This window comes from Haliotis rufescens, unplaced genomic scaffold (assembly GCF_023055435.1).
Source record: "Haliotis rufescens isolate VD_foot unplaced genomic scaffold, xgHalRufe1.0.p SCAF_7, whole genome shotgun sequence".
Lineage (NCBI taxonomy): Eukaryota > Metazoa > Mollusca > Gastropoda > Lepetellida > Haliotidae > Haliotis > Haliotis rufescens.
Genome location: NW_025964361.1, coordinates 47268612 through 47287650, shown reverse-complemented (window position 1 = coordinate 47287650; position 19039 = coordinate 47268612). Strand labels below are relative to the sequence as shown.

The 19039-nt window shown below is 40.6% G+C and overlaps 1 protein-coding gene across 1 annotated transcript in view; it reads right to left on the bottom strand.

Moving 5' to 3' along the window:
- Positions 1 to 15913, bottom strand: part of LOC124143719 (transcription factor SPT20 homolog) — a 47524-nt gene extending 31611 nt beyond the window's left edge. The window contains exons 1-9 of the mRNA XM_048387608.1: positions 15790 to 15913; positions 15343 to 15450; positions 12795 to 12865; positions 9952 to 10018; positions 7530 to 7685; positions 5574 to 5609; positions 4424 to 4462; positions 2860 to 2967; positions 91 to 284 (exon numbers count right to left, since the gene is read on the bottom strand). Coding sequence (XP_048243565.1) covers positions 91 to 284; positions 2860 to 2967; positions 4424 to 4462; positions 5574 to 5609; positions 7530 to 7685; positions 9952 to 10018; positions 12795 to 12865; positions 15343 to 15381 — 710 coding nt within the window. The 5' untranslated portion in view covers positions 15382 to 15450; positions 15790 to 15913. The remainder of the gene's footprint in view (positions 1 to 90; positions 285 to 2859; positions 2968 to 4423; positions 4463 to 5573; positions 5610 to 7529; positions 7686 to 9951; positions 10019 to 12794; positions 12866 to 15342; positions 15451 to 15789) is intronic.
- Positions 15914 to 19039: the final 3126 nt, after the last annotated feature.

Sequence of the window (19039 nt, the reverse complement as noted above, 5' to 3'; positions counted from 1 at the left end):
TTCCTCCCACATTAAGCCGTGATATAACTGGAATACTGTTAAAAGCGGCGTTAAACCCAACTCACTCACTCACTCAGAAAGCCGACCCACCTCTTGAGCATGGGATTGTTGAGCTTCTTGTGTTCAAACTGCAGTCGGTTGTTGATAAGCAGCACAGCAGGGGAGGGGTCAAGACAGATGGGTTCCTCCGTCGCCATCAACAGCTGCCTCTCCAGCTGGAAGACATCATCCTGGGTCCAGCGATTGCCGTCGTTTGTCAGGGCGTTGATGTCACACAGGAGCGACTGCAACAAAAGATTTAAGAATTAGAACTAACTTCATAGTCTGTTTGTTGTTTAACGCTGCAATCAGCCATATTTCAGCTGTTTGATGGCGGTATGTAAATAATTGAGTCTGGACCAGACAATCCAGTTGACATCATGAGCATTGAGAACACACAATTGGGATAAGATGACATGCATCAACTAAGTCACCGAACCAACCACCTAATCCATAATGTCGCCTCTTACAACAAGCATGGTGGCTGGGGACCTATACTCATAACCGGAATCCACACGGGTGTATATAGTCTGCTGGATATACAGGAGTTTTGATGACTTGTATGTGACCAAATTATTGGTAATCATTAATAGTGAGCAGGCTCCCTGCCCACTGTAAGAAGACCAGAAACAGTTGGGAGTGAAAGAATAGTACTGGAATTAGCAACAAATGAGGTCAGACCAGTCAAGCAGCACCACACAGGACGATATGTGAAACACTTGTCCTTTATACATTGCATGGTGCATGTCCAACATGCTCCATCTGTACAGTCGGCCCGAGTGAGTGAGTTAGTTGGGTTTAACGCCACTTTTAACAGTATTCCAGTTATATCACGGCGTGTCAGCTTAATGTGGGAGGAAAGCTCGAAGTGATGCAGGTCACAGACATTTACCACTTCGGTGAAACCCACGATCACGGGTATGGTGCTGACAAACTTAGAAACATAATCGGGGCGAATCGGGATTCCAACCCACAATCATAGGTTTCGCGGCACCTTAGACGACTGGGCCACCCATGCCCCCGGTAATCATTAATAAGTAAACTGATATGATGGATATAGTAGTACTTGCTAGAACACTATTTAATCGATCCATTTATCTGATTAGAGTGAGTTGGGTTTGACAATATTTCATGGCATGACATGTGGTGTCAGCTTATTGTACAAGGAAGCCCAAAGTGACATTTTACGCTTGAGTGTTACACCAATCTCCTTAAAATCCGATATAGTGCTTGCTTCTGCAAAACAAAGATCTGAGGACATTCAATTAGGGTCATGTCAGAACAACCTTTCATCCGACCAATCAGAGCGTCGGTTACCAGATCAGGAAAGTGACAGTCGGAATGTGTTTTCTCATCATGCAACCATGAAAAATTTAACACAGAGTATTCTGTATGACAGTTACGGGCATTGCAAATGAATCCACACAATCTAGGCCATCTATTAGCCATTCAAGAATGTTCTTTTTCAAATTTGTCAAAATATGTTTCGAAGCATAGTTGCCGGTTTGAAACTAGTGCTGTAAACCCTGAAAAAGCTGACTTCTTATTGGCTAATGTAGATTTCTTGTCAGTCATTCCACTGGTCATCAAATGGTCATGAAAGGTTGGTCTGACGTGACCCATAATGGGATGTTCTGAGATCTTTGTTTGGTGGTTGCAAGAATTAAGATCTGATTTTAATGAGATTGGTGCAACAAACATGCACAGGTGTGGAGCTGACAGTCCAAGGGAGATAACTGGGAGAATATGAGCTTCAAAGCCATGACCCAAGCTCCTCACAGCGATTGCCCATTCGCAGAGCTCTCTATACTATCACCAACACCAGTCACAGTTCCCAACCAGGCATGGAGTTGAACTCGCAACCAAGATGACCATCATATCTACAACCAAGTGATGACTGGGGTGAAGCCAACTACACTTCCACCACTTAAACTATTTTGTTTGTTTGTCAATTTGAATTTCTATTTCAATCGAATATCATGTAATTAGTACTGGGGGAGATGGGTAGCTTTCTGCTAGTTTGCATCATGAACCAATCTGATTAAACAAGCATAACGTCATCTGGGAAATAGTCAGTTATAAGTCTCTTCCCAATTCACTATCATACACAGACATATACAACATACACCTCACTACATTTAGGGTTAGAGGGAAAAAAATAAGATTCTTGTTGTGGCCGCTTGTAAACTGGTGGCAGCGATGATACAAGGATGGTAATGAAGGTGGTGCGTACTGGGAAGGTGTTGCGTACTGGGAAGGTGTTGCGTACTGGGAAGGTGTTGCGTACTGGGAATGACCTTGCCCATGATCAGGCTATAGGACACAACTCTGCACAACACAATGGCTTTGTCCACTGGGCCAACTGTGGCTTCCTCACCTGATTTGAGGGGCGGTCGGGTAGCCTAGTGGTTAAAGCATTCGCTCGTGACGCCGAAGACCCGGGTTCGATTCCCGACATGGGTACTATGTGTGAAGCCCATTTCTTGTGTCCCCCGCCATGTTATTGCTGGAATATTGCTAAAAGCGGCATAAAAAAACTCACACTCTCAACTAATTTGAACAGGCTGTTGAGCTGGGCTGATTTGGCAAACAACCCATCTGGTGTATGAAGATGGAATAAACGAGCTCCTTCCCCTTTGGATTACCCCATCCTTGTATTAGAAACTGGGTGTATACTGAAGAAGATCGGAAGGGAACGGAATATCTACTCTGCCTGCAGCTGACTAAATTATAAGTCTTCCATCTATTACAGATCTACAGAGATATTGTGGTATCAGTATCCCCAAATCCCATTCCTCTTACTTCAGAATAAAACTTTACCTGCGGTGTTGGTTTCAACATGACATATTGGGTGTCATGTGATCCTGTTGTAGAGCGGCGGAAATCTCGCACTTCCACGATCACGCAACCATTGTAAAACACATTCACCTGAAAGATAGTAATCCCATGTATTACCCCCGAGTATGTCGGATAAATGAAATTCAGTAGTATCAACCTTCATGATTGAAAATCGGACAACACGATAGACAACGACACAAACATGTAATAAAAAAAGGAAAAAGGAAATATTCATGTTATTGCGTTACATTGTATATCGTTACATTCAGTGATGAAGTACATGTATGTTCAAAATGAGGCAAGGAATATCAATGATTACTTGAAGATTCCTCTTTCTCCAAAAATTTCTCCAACAGAATTTCAAAATTCAGAAGTGAAACTCTTTTTTTATTCTTATGAACATGATTAAAAGAGCTCATTGAAATGAAGACAAGCATTTTCTCTCTTTAACCAGGTTAAGGATAACATATGTTTAGAGAGTATTTCTGGGTATTTAGAGAGTATTTCTATGTATTTTGAGAGTATTTCTAGGTAATAAGAGAGTATTTCTGGGTATTTAGAAAGTATTTCTATGTATTTAGAGAGTATTTTTAGGTGATTAGAGAGTATTTTTAGGTCATTAGAGAGTATTTCTGGGTATTTAGAGAGTATTTCTGGGTATTTAGAGAGTATTTCTGGGTATTTAGAAAGTATTTTTAGGTATATAGAGAGTATTTCTAGGTATTTAGAAGTTGGATGTAATCATGACAAAGGGTATTATGAATAACAACGTCTTTATTATACCTGCAAAACAGTTCAGGACTACTTCTTGTCCCTTCACCAGGAAAAACGTGTTTGTATGACAAAGAAGTGAGTGAGTGAGTTGGCTTTAACGCCGCTTTTAACAGTATTCCAGTTATATCACGGCGTGTCAGCTTAATGTGGGAGGAAAGCTTGAAATGATGCAGGTCTCAGACGTTTACCACTTTGTTGAAACCTACGAGCATGGGTATGGTGCTGACAAACACAATCAGGGCGAACTAGGATTCGAACCCATAATCATAGGTTTCTGGCTTGCCCAAGGGACGCAACTCTGAACAGGGAATTGCGGCGCCTTAGACAACTGGGACACCGGTGCCCCCTACCAAAATTGTTTTTCTCTAATAATACTAGGGCAGTTATAATACACCAATTGTGTGATCCGATAAGTATCACGATACAAGGCTCACCATCTGATATGCAGTTCGCAATGTCAAATATGGCAGAATGGATGAAAATGTTTATGTTTTGACTACTAATTTCCACTGACTTGTTTGATGTAAACTTTATCATAGCAAACATTTACGGTATGAATTGATATTTTTCACTTAGTGTGCAACTGTGACCACTACTTGTATCGAGGAGTAAAAAACTGAAATCCATCGATGCATCAATGTAGTGTCCCACCTATGGATCAATGTATTGTCCTACCCCTAAATATTACTCCTTGTTATGATAGCTGTTTTATACATATTATATATAATATTTAAAAATAAACATCTCCACATTAAGAAGCATATAATCTTACCTGTGCTTTCTCCAGTAGGTCAACGAGGAAGGGTGGAAGCTGGGGACACAACAGATCAAGCAACAATCATCAGAACAAGAACAAGTTGTGTGACATTATGGAAATTAATGAAAAACCTTGAAACAAAATGTAAACTGGAAAGGAAGCTGCAGTTCATGCAAAGTAATGAGTGAGTGAGTTGGGGTAGTTGGGCTTAACACCGCCTTGAACAGTATTCCAGTTATATCATGGTGTCAGCTTAACACCGCCTTGAACAGTATTCCAGTTATATCATGGTGTCAGCTTAACACCGCCTTGAACAGTATTCCAGTTATATCATGGTGTCAGCTTAACACCGCCTTGAACAGTATTCCAGTTATATCATGGTGTCAGCTTAACACCGCCTTGAACAGTATTCCAGTTATATCATGGTGTCAGCTTAACACCGCCTTGAACAGTATTCCAGTTATATCATGGTGTGGCAGGTTACACCACTTTGAACACTATTTCAGTTATATCATGGTGTCAGCTTAACACCGCTTTGAACAGTATTCCAGTTATATCATGGTGTGTCAGCTTAACTCTGCTTTGAACAGTATTCCAGTTATATCACTGTGTGTCAGCTTAACACCGCTTTGAACAGTATTCCAGTTATATCATGGTGTGTCAGCTTAACTCTGCTTTGAACAGTATTCCAGTTATATCACTGTGTGTCAGCTTAACTCTGCTTTGAACAGTATTCCAGTTATATCACTGTGTGTCAGCTTAACTCTGCTTTGAACAGTATTCCAGTTATATCACTGTGTGTCAGCTTAACTCTGCTTTGAACAGTATTCCAGTTATATCACTGTGTGTCAGCTTGATGTGGGAGGAAAGCAGGTAGTGATGCACATCTTAGACGCTTTCCACTTTGGTGAAACCCAATAGCACAAGAATGGTGCTGACAAACCTAGAAACACAATCATAGGTGTCTGGCATTCCCAAGGGATGCAACTCTGCACAGCAACTTGTGGTCCCTTTGATGACTGGGCCAACCAAGTCACACAGGGTAATATAGAAAGTCAGGTAACATGGCAATATATAAAGTAGCATGGTTTTGCATTGTGATGCACAGTGTCATGTACTGCCTGCACATCGCAATGTAAGAAGAAAAGTCAGACCATGCACTTACCTGGGCAGCGTCAACATATTCCAAGAGTTCCGATTCCTGCAAATACAGCGAGTGAGTGAGGGAGTTGGGTTACAAATGGAGGTCTTACTTTTAATACACAATGTTTATAGATACCCTCAAATCTGCAATATCCAGCCTTATTGTATAGTGATAATACCCTCAAATCAGACTCCACCAAATAGAAGCAATGGAGGGCCAACAGGGGATTTGAGCACAATTGCAATCACAACATGGCTTTCATCACACTTCAAAAGAGTAGATCCAATTTTCGTATCACTGTGTGTGTGTGTGTGAGTATGGTTTTACGCCGCTTTTAGCAATATTCCAGCAATATCACGGCCGGGGACACCAGAAATGGGCTTTACACATTGTACCCATGTCGGGAATCGAACCCGGGTTTTAGGCGTGACAAGCGAACGCTTAAACCACTAGGCTACCCGACCGCCCCTCGTATCACTGTGACATTTTTAACTTTTCCTTGATCTCCTTGACTGGTGCTACTTGGAAACACATAGTTCAGGTAGTCAGTTAATAAATACTGTACACGTAACAAGCGCCCCGCTCTAATAAGCGCCCACGGCGATATTTGCTAATATATTGGCTAGTGAACAATCCCAATTAGCACCCCTTCCGATTGATCAATGTACACAAAACTTATTTATTCGCGTATAATACGCACTCGTGTGTTATATGCACCCTTAATTATTGGGAATTAAATTCTGAAAAAATATATCTGTCGTACATAAACATTTCAGGCTGTCAGCATAAACCACAAAATGTATCTTTTATCTCTGTTTTTTTCACCAAAATAATATTCTAATAAGATCCCCCTATTTCTAATTTTGAGAGCGCCCAGGGCACTTATTACGTCGAAAACGGTATGTCCTGAAATGGATGTTTTTGTATTGGCCTTGTTATAGGTCTATGACTGTCATTTGACTCATAACAAGGCCAATATGAAAACACCCATATGATAATGCAATTATATTCAATAACACGAGTGACAATCCAAACAATTGAGGTACGACAAACAATCAGCCAGGCAGCCAGCCCACTGTAACTATTGGATCTCTATATTAGTCTGCTCTGCAAGCAAGCAGTGGGACCCCTGAACATCCGGGGTAGAAACCATGCAAGAGTGAGTGAGTATGTTTTTACACCGCTTTTAGCAATATTCCAGCAATATCACGGCGGGGGACACCAGAAATGGGCTTCACACATTGTACCCAAGTCGGGAATCGAACCTGGGTCTTCGGCGTGACGAGCGAACGCTTTAACCACTAGGCTACCCGACCGCCCCCGAAACCATGCAAGAACCCATGCTTGCCGTAAAAGGCGACTATGCATGTCGTAAGAGGCGTACAGGATCAGGTGGTCAGGCTCGCTGACTTGGTCGATGCATGTCATCGTATCCCAATTGCTTGGATCGATGCTCATGTCAATCACTAGTTTGTCTGGTTCAGACTCGATTATTTACAGACCGCCGTCATATAGCTGTATTATTGCTGAGTGTGGTTTGTTTGTTGTTTAACGCCTCACTCAGCAATATTCCAGCTATATGACGGTGGTCTGTAAATAATCGAGTCTGGACCAGGCAATCCAGTGATTGATATCATGGACATCGATCCTTGCAATTGGGATCGATGACATGCATCAACTAAGTCAGCGAGCCTGACCACCCGATCCCGTTAGTCGCCTTTTACGACAAGCATAGTCGCCTTTTACGGCAAGCATGGGTTGCTGAAGACCTATTCTACCCCGGAATCTTCACGGGTCTGCTGAGTGTGGCATTAAACAACAAACAAACAAAACAAATACAAGCAGTGGATACTATGGATCTATTCTGCCACAAAATAAGATGACAATGAGACTATTCTGACTAAATAACTCTGATAGTCCTGTTCCCTCATAACCAGCTTCATGGCAAACTTACAAACACATAGGAAATAGTGGTACCTCATATGGCAGTTTGATGGTCTCTGACTCCACGCCATTCCTGGCCTTCAGCATCAGAGAGTAGCCCTCATTGGCAGGGTACAGGTTGAGAACCAAACAATTCAGCTTATCTCGGCGCACCAGCTTGCCGAGTAGGTGGGTGGCATGGTCCAACTCCTGGGAGGCAAACATGATACACATACAACACGACACACCAAGTCCTTTTGCAGTGTTTCATATAACTGAGGGTCTTTGAGGTGCTCCCCTATGATATTTGTGTGAGTGAGTGAGTGAATTGGGTTTAACGCCACTTTTGACAGTATTCCAGTCATATCGCGGCGCGTCAGCTTAATGTGGGAGGAAAGCCCGAAGTGATGAAGGTCTCAGACGTTTACCACTTTGTTGAAACCTACGAGCATGGGTATGGTGCTGACAAACACAATCAGGGCGAACTAGGATTCGAACCCATAATCATAGGTTTCTGGCTTGCCCAAGGGACGCAACTCTGCACAGCGAATTGCGGTGCCTTAGACGACTGGGCCCCCCCTATGATATTTGAATCTAGGAAACTCTATAAATGTTACATTAGGGTACAACAGGGACCCATTACAGGACTCAATTTACTTACATAAAACATGCACCAGTGCAACCTATTATTAAAAAAATGCAAACTAATATTTATGTCTACATGCACCTAGTTAATTTCAAAGAAATAATGTTTTCGTCTGACTGGCCCTTACTTGTCAACATAGATGTTTGAACACACAGTTTGTCATCTAAGCTTTATTAACCATAAGACTTATCTAATCCCTGTGTTGTGTGTAACTTGTGACCCAGATCAGAGATCTCAGATGTTACCATGGTTACACCTTTGCGAAATGGATGGGACCAGGGTGCAACTAGCATTTCATGTCAACAAGCACCAGTTGCAAGTTAAATCAAGTTTCTAAAGCAGCCCTCATTTTTGCAACTAATTTAGTCACTGTCGCAATCTATTTTTGTATATACGATCAGTATATTCATGTCAGTCGCCAGCTTGCGCCTGGGCATAACTCGAGTTTTGTGATCGAAATATGAAAAATATATATATATCAGTAAACAAACTCATCAGGTAAGACGAGCTCCACACCCTTAAGGAAGAGCTTATAGATTATTATTCATTGTCACGTGTCATTTGAGGATATATTGTTCATGACACGACAATATATGTGCATTTATGTCTTATGTTCACAACATTGTCTTGTGTTTTTAACGAAAGGTAAGAGCAAGGTAAGAGTGTTTTTTTTTAACATGCTTTAACATGGGGAAAAGGTCAGACATTTCACACTTGTGACAATAGACCTTGTGTCTGGGGGATCGGGGGTGAAGTTTAGGCCAGTTCCGGCAGTAGCAAGTTGCGAGGAAGCTATGTCCGATTTTTTTTAAGTCCTGATTTAACTTTGACTTTTTTCTGTAATAACCCACACTGTCAGATGAACAGAAACTGCCTTAATTTCACTGCAAGGTGTCTCACTCAGAGACATTTGATTAAAACAATCGACTTGTACTTCGTTGCTGATTAACAAAGATAATCCAGAAAGTCATTGGACTCCAGTGTTTGCCAAGACACGAACAGAACTTGACTTCATAACTATTCAATCTGAAATACTAGTACCACAAATTGAATGGAATATACCAATAGAATAGTTTTTGTCACAGCCAATGTTTGCATTGTGTTTGGTGAAGTAGGACTTCTATTTACCAATTGAAAAGTTGCCTACATATTTTCTTGGCTCCTTAAAATACTATACCGCAAAGTGGCTCCCTGGAAAAATACATTAACATTGAGGCCTGTGAAATCTAGCCCTACCTTTCTCTTTCATGCTTATTTGTGAGTGCGAGTGAGTGAGTTGGGTTTAACGCCGCTTTCAACAGTATTCCAGTTATATCACAGCGGGTCAGCTTAATGTGGGAGGAAAGACCGAAGTGATGCAGGTCTCAGACGTTTACCACTTCGGTGAAACCCACTAGCACGGGTATGGTGCTGACAAACCTAGAAACATAATCGGGGTGAACCAGGATTCGAACCCACAATCATAGGTTTCTGGTGTGCCCAAGGGATGCAACTCTGCACAGAGAGCTTATTTGTAAACATTGTACATGTAACATTGAGAACCGATGCGAAAAATGTAAACTGTAAGACTTTCTTCTATCATGGCTATTGTAAACAAATAAACAATCAACTGACTAATTTTCTAATATTTCACAAACTGTCACATACAAAGATCATAAAGTCAAAGTCAATCTATGCACCAAAGATACTCCTAAATAATTGTAGAACTACCTCGAAGTGATTTCTTAAACTTTCCCCTCCATCCCATCAACTTCAAGAAGCTTTGAGTTCCATTATTTAACGAACTACCAAACAAACTCCCATGATCCCTGTGCCCTACATCATACTGACCTTCACCTCCGGGTGCTTGTTGCATTCCTCGATGTAAAGGTCAACCAGCTTCTGGTGGAGTGACTTCCTACAGTAGTGAATAGATTCAGCATAAGTTCAATGCTTTGAGATACAGGGGACATGGATTTTTACTCATCCACATTGTTTTCAAGGCTCCTTCTGGCCCCTTCATAAGGTTTGAAGGGCATTTATGCACCATGCCCTGATGTAAATGGTCACTCTTGGTTTAGATTGTTATTGTTTGTTGTTTAACGCCGCACTCAACAATATTCAAACAATACGACGGCGGTCTGTAAATAATCGAGTCTGGACCAGACAATCTAGTGATTGACAAAATGAGCATCCATCCACACAATTGGGACACGATGACATGCATCAACCAAGTCAGCAAGCCTGACCATCTGATTTAGTATGCCTCTTAGGACAAGCATAGTCGCCTTTTACGGCAAGCATGGGTTCTTGAATGGTTTCTACCCCAGATGACATGCATCAACAAATTCAGTGAGCTTGACAACCCAATCCGTTAGTCACCTCACGACAAGCATAGTCGCCTTTTACGGCAAGCATGGGTTCTTGAATGGTTTCTACCCCAGATGACATGCGTCAACAAATTCAGTGAGCTTGACAACCCAATCCGTTAGTCACCCTCACGACAAGCATAGTCGCCTTTTACGGCAAGCATGGGTTCTTGAATGGTTTCTACCCCAGATGACATGCATCAACAAATTCAGTGAGCTTGACAACCCAATCCGTTAGTCACCCCTCACGACAAGCATAGTCGCCTTTTACGGCAAGCATGGGTTCTTGAATGGTTTCTACCCCAGATGACATGCATCAACAAATTCAGTGAGCTTGACCACCCAATCCGTTAGTCACCCTCACGACAAGCATAGTCGCCTTTTACGGCAAGCATGGGTTCTTGAATGGTTTCTACCCCAGATGACATGCATCAACAAATTCAGGGAGCTTGACAACCCAATCCGTTAGTCACCCCTCACGACAAGCATAGTCGCCTTTTACGGCAAGCATGGGTTCTTGCATAGTTTCTACCCCAGATGACATGCATCAACAAAGTCAGTGAGCTTGACCACCCAATCCGTTAGTCACCCCTCACGACAAGCATAGTCGCCTTTTACGGCAAGCATGGGTTCTTGAATGGTTTCTACCCCAGATGACATGCATCAACAAATTCAGTGAGCTTGACCACCCAATCCGTTAGTCACCCCTCACGACAAGCATAGTCGCCTTTTACGGCAAGCATGGGTTCTTGAATGGTTTCTACCCCAGATGACATGCATCAACAAAGTCAGTGAGCTTGACCACCCAATCCGTTAGTCACCCCTCACGACAAGCATAGTCGCCTTTTACGGCAAGCATGGGTTCTTGAATGGTTTCTACCCCAGATGACATGCATCAACAAATTCAGTGAGCTTGACCACCCAATCCGTTAGTCACCCCTCACGACAAGCATAGTCGCCTTTTACGGCAAGCATGGGTTCTTGAATGGTTTCTACCCCAGATGACATGCATCAACAAATTCAGAGAGCTTGACCACCCAATCCGTTAGTCACCCCTCATGACAAGCATAGTCGCTATTTACGGCAAGCATGGGTTGCTGAGGACCTATTCTACCCCGGATGACATGCATCAACAAAGTCAGTGAGCTTGACCACCCAATTCGTTAGTCACCCCTCACGACAAGCATAGTCGCCTTTTACAGCAAGCATGGGTTGCTGAGGACCTATTCTACACGGGTCCCTGGATTTGGATATTGTACTTAGTGCCATGTTTAAAGTTTAGAGAGTCACTCTATAAGTTGGGTCATTGTTAACTATTACACTGAAACACCTCATAAAATGTAAAACAACACTCAAAAAGGTGATGTTTTAATGACTGGCATCAAACTTGCTATGGCTGCTTACAGGAAAATGCCCAATCTTAATGAAAACATGAAATGTTTAAGGATAATAACTTCTTTGTTGTTTGTAAGGAGGTCTCAGGGCTATCATGGGAACGTTATTACTCAGTATTCATCTGAGGGAGGGGCAAGAAGTAGTGAACAGCGGTAGAAATTGGCACTTGTCCTATAGCCATACCAAATTGCCCAATAGTTAAGGTATCATGAGGACCAGTAGAAATTTGTCATTTTATGGGTTTCGCTATATGTTATCATTATAAGGACTAGTGGACTAAAACTGTTTCTACCACTGGAAAGTTCATGTCTTCCTGTTCCAACTTCTAAATGTCTATCAAAGACTTGTCATCTTAATGTGGGAGAAAATAATCTAAAAACTGAAGCTTGTAGTTATCTACCACAATGGTGAGTGAGAAAGTTGGGTTCAACACTCGAAGTGATGCAGGTCTAGGACATTTACCACTTTGGATTGTTTGCTTGTTGCTTAACACCGCAATCGGCAATATTCCAGCTATATGACGGCGGTCTGCAAATAATAGAGTCTGGACCAGACAATCCAGTGATTCACATCATGAGCATCAATCCACGCAATTGGGACACAATGACATGCATCAACAAAATCAGCGAGCCTGACCACCCGATCCGTTAGTCACCTCTCACGACAAGCATAGTCTCCTCTTACGATAAGCATGAATTGTCACTTTGGTGAATGGCCCCAACACAAACCCTTACCCAGATAACTGCTTGGAAAACTACCATCATGGGAAAATTGACCCCTGATAATGAACATTACACATGCATCCAATTAAACTTTGTTTGAACTTTTTAATTTTATGTCGTATATATTATATATCTTGAAGTGTATTTATGGGGGTAATTTCCCCCATATTTAAATAGAAATTAAGCAGGCTAAAAGTAATTAACATACCCCTTGCTGCTGGTGGATGGTGGTGAAGGCAAGAGGCTGGCAGGATGCTGTCTGCTGCACTGTAGCAAGTACTGCAACACAAATTGCTCTTAAATTGAAGTTATTTACTACAAGTTTGTATAACATGTTATTATTTTTCAAATATGAAGCTTACATGATATACAGCTTTTCCATTGATGAAAGGCTGTCACATGACTGCGAAACTAACGTTCATAACTGTATTAAGTAGGGCCAGCTAAAAAGATTGATAAACAGAATTACCGTTGATTATCAAACAAATATTAACAAATATGGATATCTGTTTGTTTGTTTGCTTATTTGTTGTTTAACGCCGCACTCAGCAATATTCAAGCTATATGACGGCAGTCTGTAAAAAAATCAAGTCTGGACCACACAATCCAGTGATCGACATCGTGAGCATCGATCCACGCAATTGGGAAATGATGACATGCATCAACCAAGTCAGCGAGCCTGACCATCCGATCCTGTTGGTCTCCTCTTATGACAAGCACAGTCGCCTCTTACAGTAAGCATGGGTTGCTGAAGACCTATTCTACCCCGGTTCTTCACGGGTCTCGATATCTAAATCATGTCACAGATAATATCTTACATAAACTACTATGATGAAATAATACTTAGAATTATCAAAACAGACTTGTTATTGTCAATCATGTTGATTGCCAAAGACATAAAGCAACTGATTTTGTTATATCTTAAATGTCCACAAAGTAATCCATGCATAAATGTGTCACCACTCACCAGTGATGTGAATATGTTGCTCTCTTTTAGACTTTTGTTTGCACATTTGCTCAAAGTCACTTCTCTTATTCTTATAGATAATTGATTGATATTTAGGTAATGATTATCGATCTCTGTGATCTGTATCAATACCCAGCTCCAGTTTTAATGGGACAGTACGTCGATGGTTCTGTGTGTTGTTAAATCATGCATGAAATAATTCCGAGTGTGACATCACATGCCCCCATCAATTCTCAAACAAAACAATAGAGCTCTGATGAGTTGCCAAATTCTAATTACCAGCTTGATTAGATTAAAAGCCAGTGTTTATCAAAGCCTAGATTACAATATAAATATGCCTCGGTCATATGAAGCCAATCACTCTCCTACCCGGTGTTCCATGCGGCCAGCCAAGTTCCTCCATCACATCTTCAAATCTCACACAGTCCATTCATTTGTTTTTCATGTTTCATTTTGGACGAATGTACACATTTAAACATAACAGTATTCCAGTTATATCACAACGTGTCAGCTTAATGTGGGAGGAAAGATCGAAGTGATGCAGGTCTCAGACATTTACCACTTTGGTGAAACCCACAAGCATGGGTATGGTGCTGACAAACCTAGAAACATTATCGGGGTGAACAGGGATTCGAACCCACAATCATGGGTTTCTAGCGTGTCCAAGGGACGCAACTCTGCACAGCGAATCACGGCGCCTGAGACGACTGGGCCACTCGTGCCCCCTGTGATGTGATGAAGAGCTACATTGTCTTGCACCTCACTGTGGCAGTTGTAGTAGTATATCTATATAATTATGCAAAACAATATGTAAAGAGCACCAAAAGGCTTGCCTTAGCCCATCTGTTCTTGTTTCAGAATTAGTGCATTTGTTTACAATCTCATTAAAATCAGATCTTAATTCTCGCTACCGCTAAACAAAGATCTGAGGACATTCCATTGCGGGCTATGTCAGAACGACCTTTCATCTGACCAATCAGAGCATCATTTATCGGATCATTCAAGTGGCAGTTGGAATGTGATTTTTGATCGTACAACCTCGAAAAAAACCACACAGGGTATTCTGAACAACAGTTATGGGCTTTATGTCTGTATTCATACAATCTAGACCATCTATTAGCCATTCCAGAATGTTCTTTTGTTCAGACTTTAATTTTTTAATTGAGTATATCTCAAAATTGGTTTCGAAGCGTAGTCGCAAGTTTGAAACTAGTGCTGTAAAGTTCGATTAAGCTGCCCTCTGATTGACTATTGTGTATGTCGACTTCTAGTTCGTCATTCCGTTGGTCGTCAAAGTTCACGAAAGGTCAGTCTGACGTGACCCATAATGGGATGTCCTCAGATCTTTGTTTAGCGGTAGCGAGAACTAAGATCTGATTTTAATGAGAATGGCCAACGTCCTGTCCCTTTGAGAACACATTTTGACATTCCTACGTTTTTCAATAGACTTTATTCTTGAAATGGCCCAAACTAAACTACTGCCACATTACTGGGCAAACCCCTTGAAATTCCCCAGCACTAATAAATACAGATTCAATGTTTCTGATCATTTAGACACTATAATCTTGCAATTAGCGTTTTAGAATACATTGGGAAAGGTGTTTGACTGCATGCCCATGCACAAATATCCTCGCTACAACCGATCCTAGTGAACAAGATGCAGAAATTCACTGTAAAATTATCAACTCAATAGTTTTTCGGGGGAATACAAGCCGGACCTCTGATGGCATGTTTCCGACCCCAAACAATGGGCTCAAACACTGTTTAGCAAGCATGTGGTCACACCTACCTCAGCATACTGAGCTGCCCGCTGTATGCTGGCAGTCATCCTCACGGACCTGTCGCCCCTTCTCACTCACTCACACATACACTGTACACCTTGGCTTCACAGCTACATCTGAAATAAAAAAGATAAGACACCACCTACAACCACCATTGTTGGCAAAATGAAATAGCTGAATAGTACGACGTCCTTCCTCAATCATTTACTAACGACCAAGAAAACAAATCTGACAATATCGGTATTAATATTTCAGATTTTTACCTGCACGGTCGATGGAATCTTTCAGGTAAAACAGAACTAATCAACGCTTGCACAATAATAAACCTAAGCGTCAAATTTCGCATTGTTTACATAGCACGAAATTAGGTGACACTGTCGTACCGTTCCCAATCAATCAGTATAGTCGTTCGAGATTGCACTTGCAGTAATTTCAAATATGTATGTTCTACTTACTTTTAATTACTGTTTTTGTAACACTATATTAAACATACAGACACATCCTGTCTCGTAATATGACTAATATTTCTGCAGGGTAATTTTCGCTGACATTTCTCTCACAAAAGCGACATCTATTGGTGAAACAAAGTCAGCTTGACTTACCTCCCTTGTTCGTGGAGTTTTCATTTCTGTCTGCATTTTCTTAAACAAATGTCAACGAAGCCCACCTTAAAATAGGTACTCAGCCGATCAGGATTTTTGTTCGTTTTGGGGGGTTTATCTTTTAAAATTTATTGTTCCCAGAGTTGTAGAGTAATGTATCAACTGAGAGCAAAGAATTACATTCTGAGAATAAATGTGACCATTTTTTGTCAAAGTCAAAGGAACCAAACCGAAAATAGAAATACTTTCAAAGCTACTTAAAAACATATATTCAATCGAGAAATGGATTGCTTTAAAAAGGTGGTCATCCTTTTTACAGCAATCCATTTCTCGATTGAATATATGTTTTTAAGTAGCTTTGAAAGTATTTCTATTTTCGGTTTGGTTCCTTTGATTCCACATACATGAATATGTCTTTTTCCCAATAAAAGTATATGATTGATTAAAGTATTAGACTAGATAGAACCAAACCAAATGAGATATTTTGTCAATTTATTTTTGTGTGAAAGATAATTGTAAAAGCCAAAGTCCGAGATCATTCCAAAATTGTAATTCCATGTAAAAATCTGTACTGAAAACCTTAAAGTTTTATCTCCTTCAGTTTACATCTAAAATCAGTAAATATATTTTTCCAAATAAAATCTCCGTGAAAACTTGATTGCCATTTATCACAAACTCTAAGATTATGTTCATTGAAAATTAATATGATTTAGCATTATTTAGCTAAATCGGTTTATGGTCAGCTGACATTCAACTCCCAATTACAATTGACTTATTATCTGTTACTGCCAAATCATTACCGGTCTTACGCAACGTCTCTTTGCACAGCTGCATACCTGCTTGCATTTTTTGGATTTTTTAGAATCGGTGAGCTGGTGGCAGGGTCAGCCAAGGATTTCTCGCTTAAGGCGTGTCTCTTGTCTGATATTCACGTGGCAGCAGATATAAGTCACATAACGATATGTTTACGCCCATCCAAGACGGATCAGAGCGACAGAGGTGTGCAAATAAAAATAACAGCTATTCCTCACTCTGTCCTGTCAGAGCAATGCAACAGTTTCTATCAATCAGACCACCAGTGCACGGTCATATGTTCGTCCATTTTGATGGACGTCCTTTAACTAGATTCCAATTACAGGCAATTTTAAGAAAGACCCTGGCTACTTTCTTTACCATAGCTCAATCTACATTTGTTGTCGTCACACCACAGCAGCAATTAATGGGGTTAGTTCCAAGCAGACATGGGCGTTGGAAATCGAACTGTTACAGCAAATATATCCGCATTACTCAACTCGCAACGCCGGGCGGGTATGGCCCATTTTAAAACAAATGTATGCAGGACATTGTTTAGTTGTAAGTAAAGGAGCAGTTTGGGTAAGTATGTAACTTCACTTTGGGGGAGGCGCATATTTTTTCTTTTCCTTCCCAGTCCCTTATCCACTCCCCAACTCCCTTCCACATCATAATTTACCCCAAATATAATATAATGTGTGGATGTCTGCGGTGTGCAAAATATTGCGCCCCGCTGTTTGGCATGGTGCAGTCGGGGGTTTGGTTTAACACCATGCTGGTGTGTGTACGATACTCTGGCTGCCTGCTAACTACAGCGGGAGCGCATATTCTTCTGCCCGCTGTTTCCGCGGGGGGAGTGACAGTATCTTTGCTGTGGGTCCTGTCTGCCAAGCACGGTGGAGGGACAACTTGACCCGCGATAGGGTCTGTATGCGATTTCTAGTCCGTGGTAGCACCTTGCTTATCGCCCCCGCCTGCATCATCCACACTCTGCTTATAATATCCCTCAAAACATCATTATTTGTTAATCTTTCCTTCTAAGGTAGTCTGAACATAATTTATCATAAAAGATTCTCGCACCTTTAAGATGATTCATCAGATCACTTAAAAAACCCTGTTTATATACAAATGCTGTAAAATATTTGTCCAGTTTTCTTTATTGTTGTTGTCCAGGGGTCTGGTATATTGAAAATGAAATATCTATAGTCTGACATTATAGATAACATAACCAGTCAGGAGATGTGAAGGGGATTAAGAGGTATTTCACTGGATTTGATGAAAATTATGTCACTCGGCTGTCATCTGTATTGATTATTTCGTGCGAAATACATTTCAATCTGTCATACACCTGTTGTATTTTTAATGTATCTCGTATGAAATCGTATTGCTATGGATCTACAAAACTGAGTCTGTATTTTACTTATTGACTTTCTACAGTATATTCATTCGGGAAAATATAATTACATAAAGGGATTTGTGAACACACACTTAATTATCAATATTGAAACCTCTTCATTTAAAATAACACATATTTAAACACACGCGCAAACGCACGCACGCACGCACGCACACACACACACACACACACACACCAGTTTTACAAACAGTAGTTGATGTTATGCTTCCCTTCAAGCCAGGATCCAGCTACCGTTGAAATTTCAAATCTAGCCAAGACATAGGTATCTATTATAGTCTTATTTAATCACAAATCTCTTACTGTACATTATAAATGCAACAAGGGAACTAACCAGTTCAATGGATCACCACACGTCCAAGACAGGTATATACATCTTCCGGATGTTCCAACTGAACAAAATAAACTGAGCACAGTTTATTAGTTTCAGTATATTTCTAAAAAAAACCACCACATTGCACATATGCATTTACACACATAATTTATATATATATATATATATATATATATATATATATATATATATATATATATATATATATATATATGATAAAAAATATCAACTTACATAAACATACAATAAATCTGGACAGATTTCCAAGTGTTGTTGTTCAGTCATGAGAACTGTAAAATGAGCATCATTTGCCTGACGTTGTCCATCGTATCTCCAGTTATACTGGATATTTGTAATAAAAGGTTTCAGTACTAAACAGTTTATATCAATAAAATTACTCAACCGATGTGTAGCACATCTAAATTTATGTCCTGCAGTTATCGGCCTCAGTTTTAAACAATTAGGGTCTTTTATTTCAATATAACAATTGGTAGTATTTTTACATTTGTATAAATATTCGGACATTTGTGAACTTTAGGTAATCCTCCTTTCAGTTGTAGTAT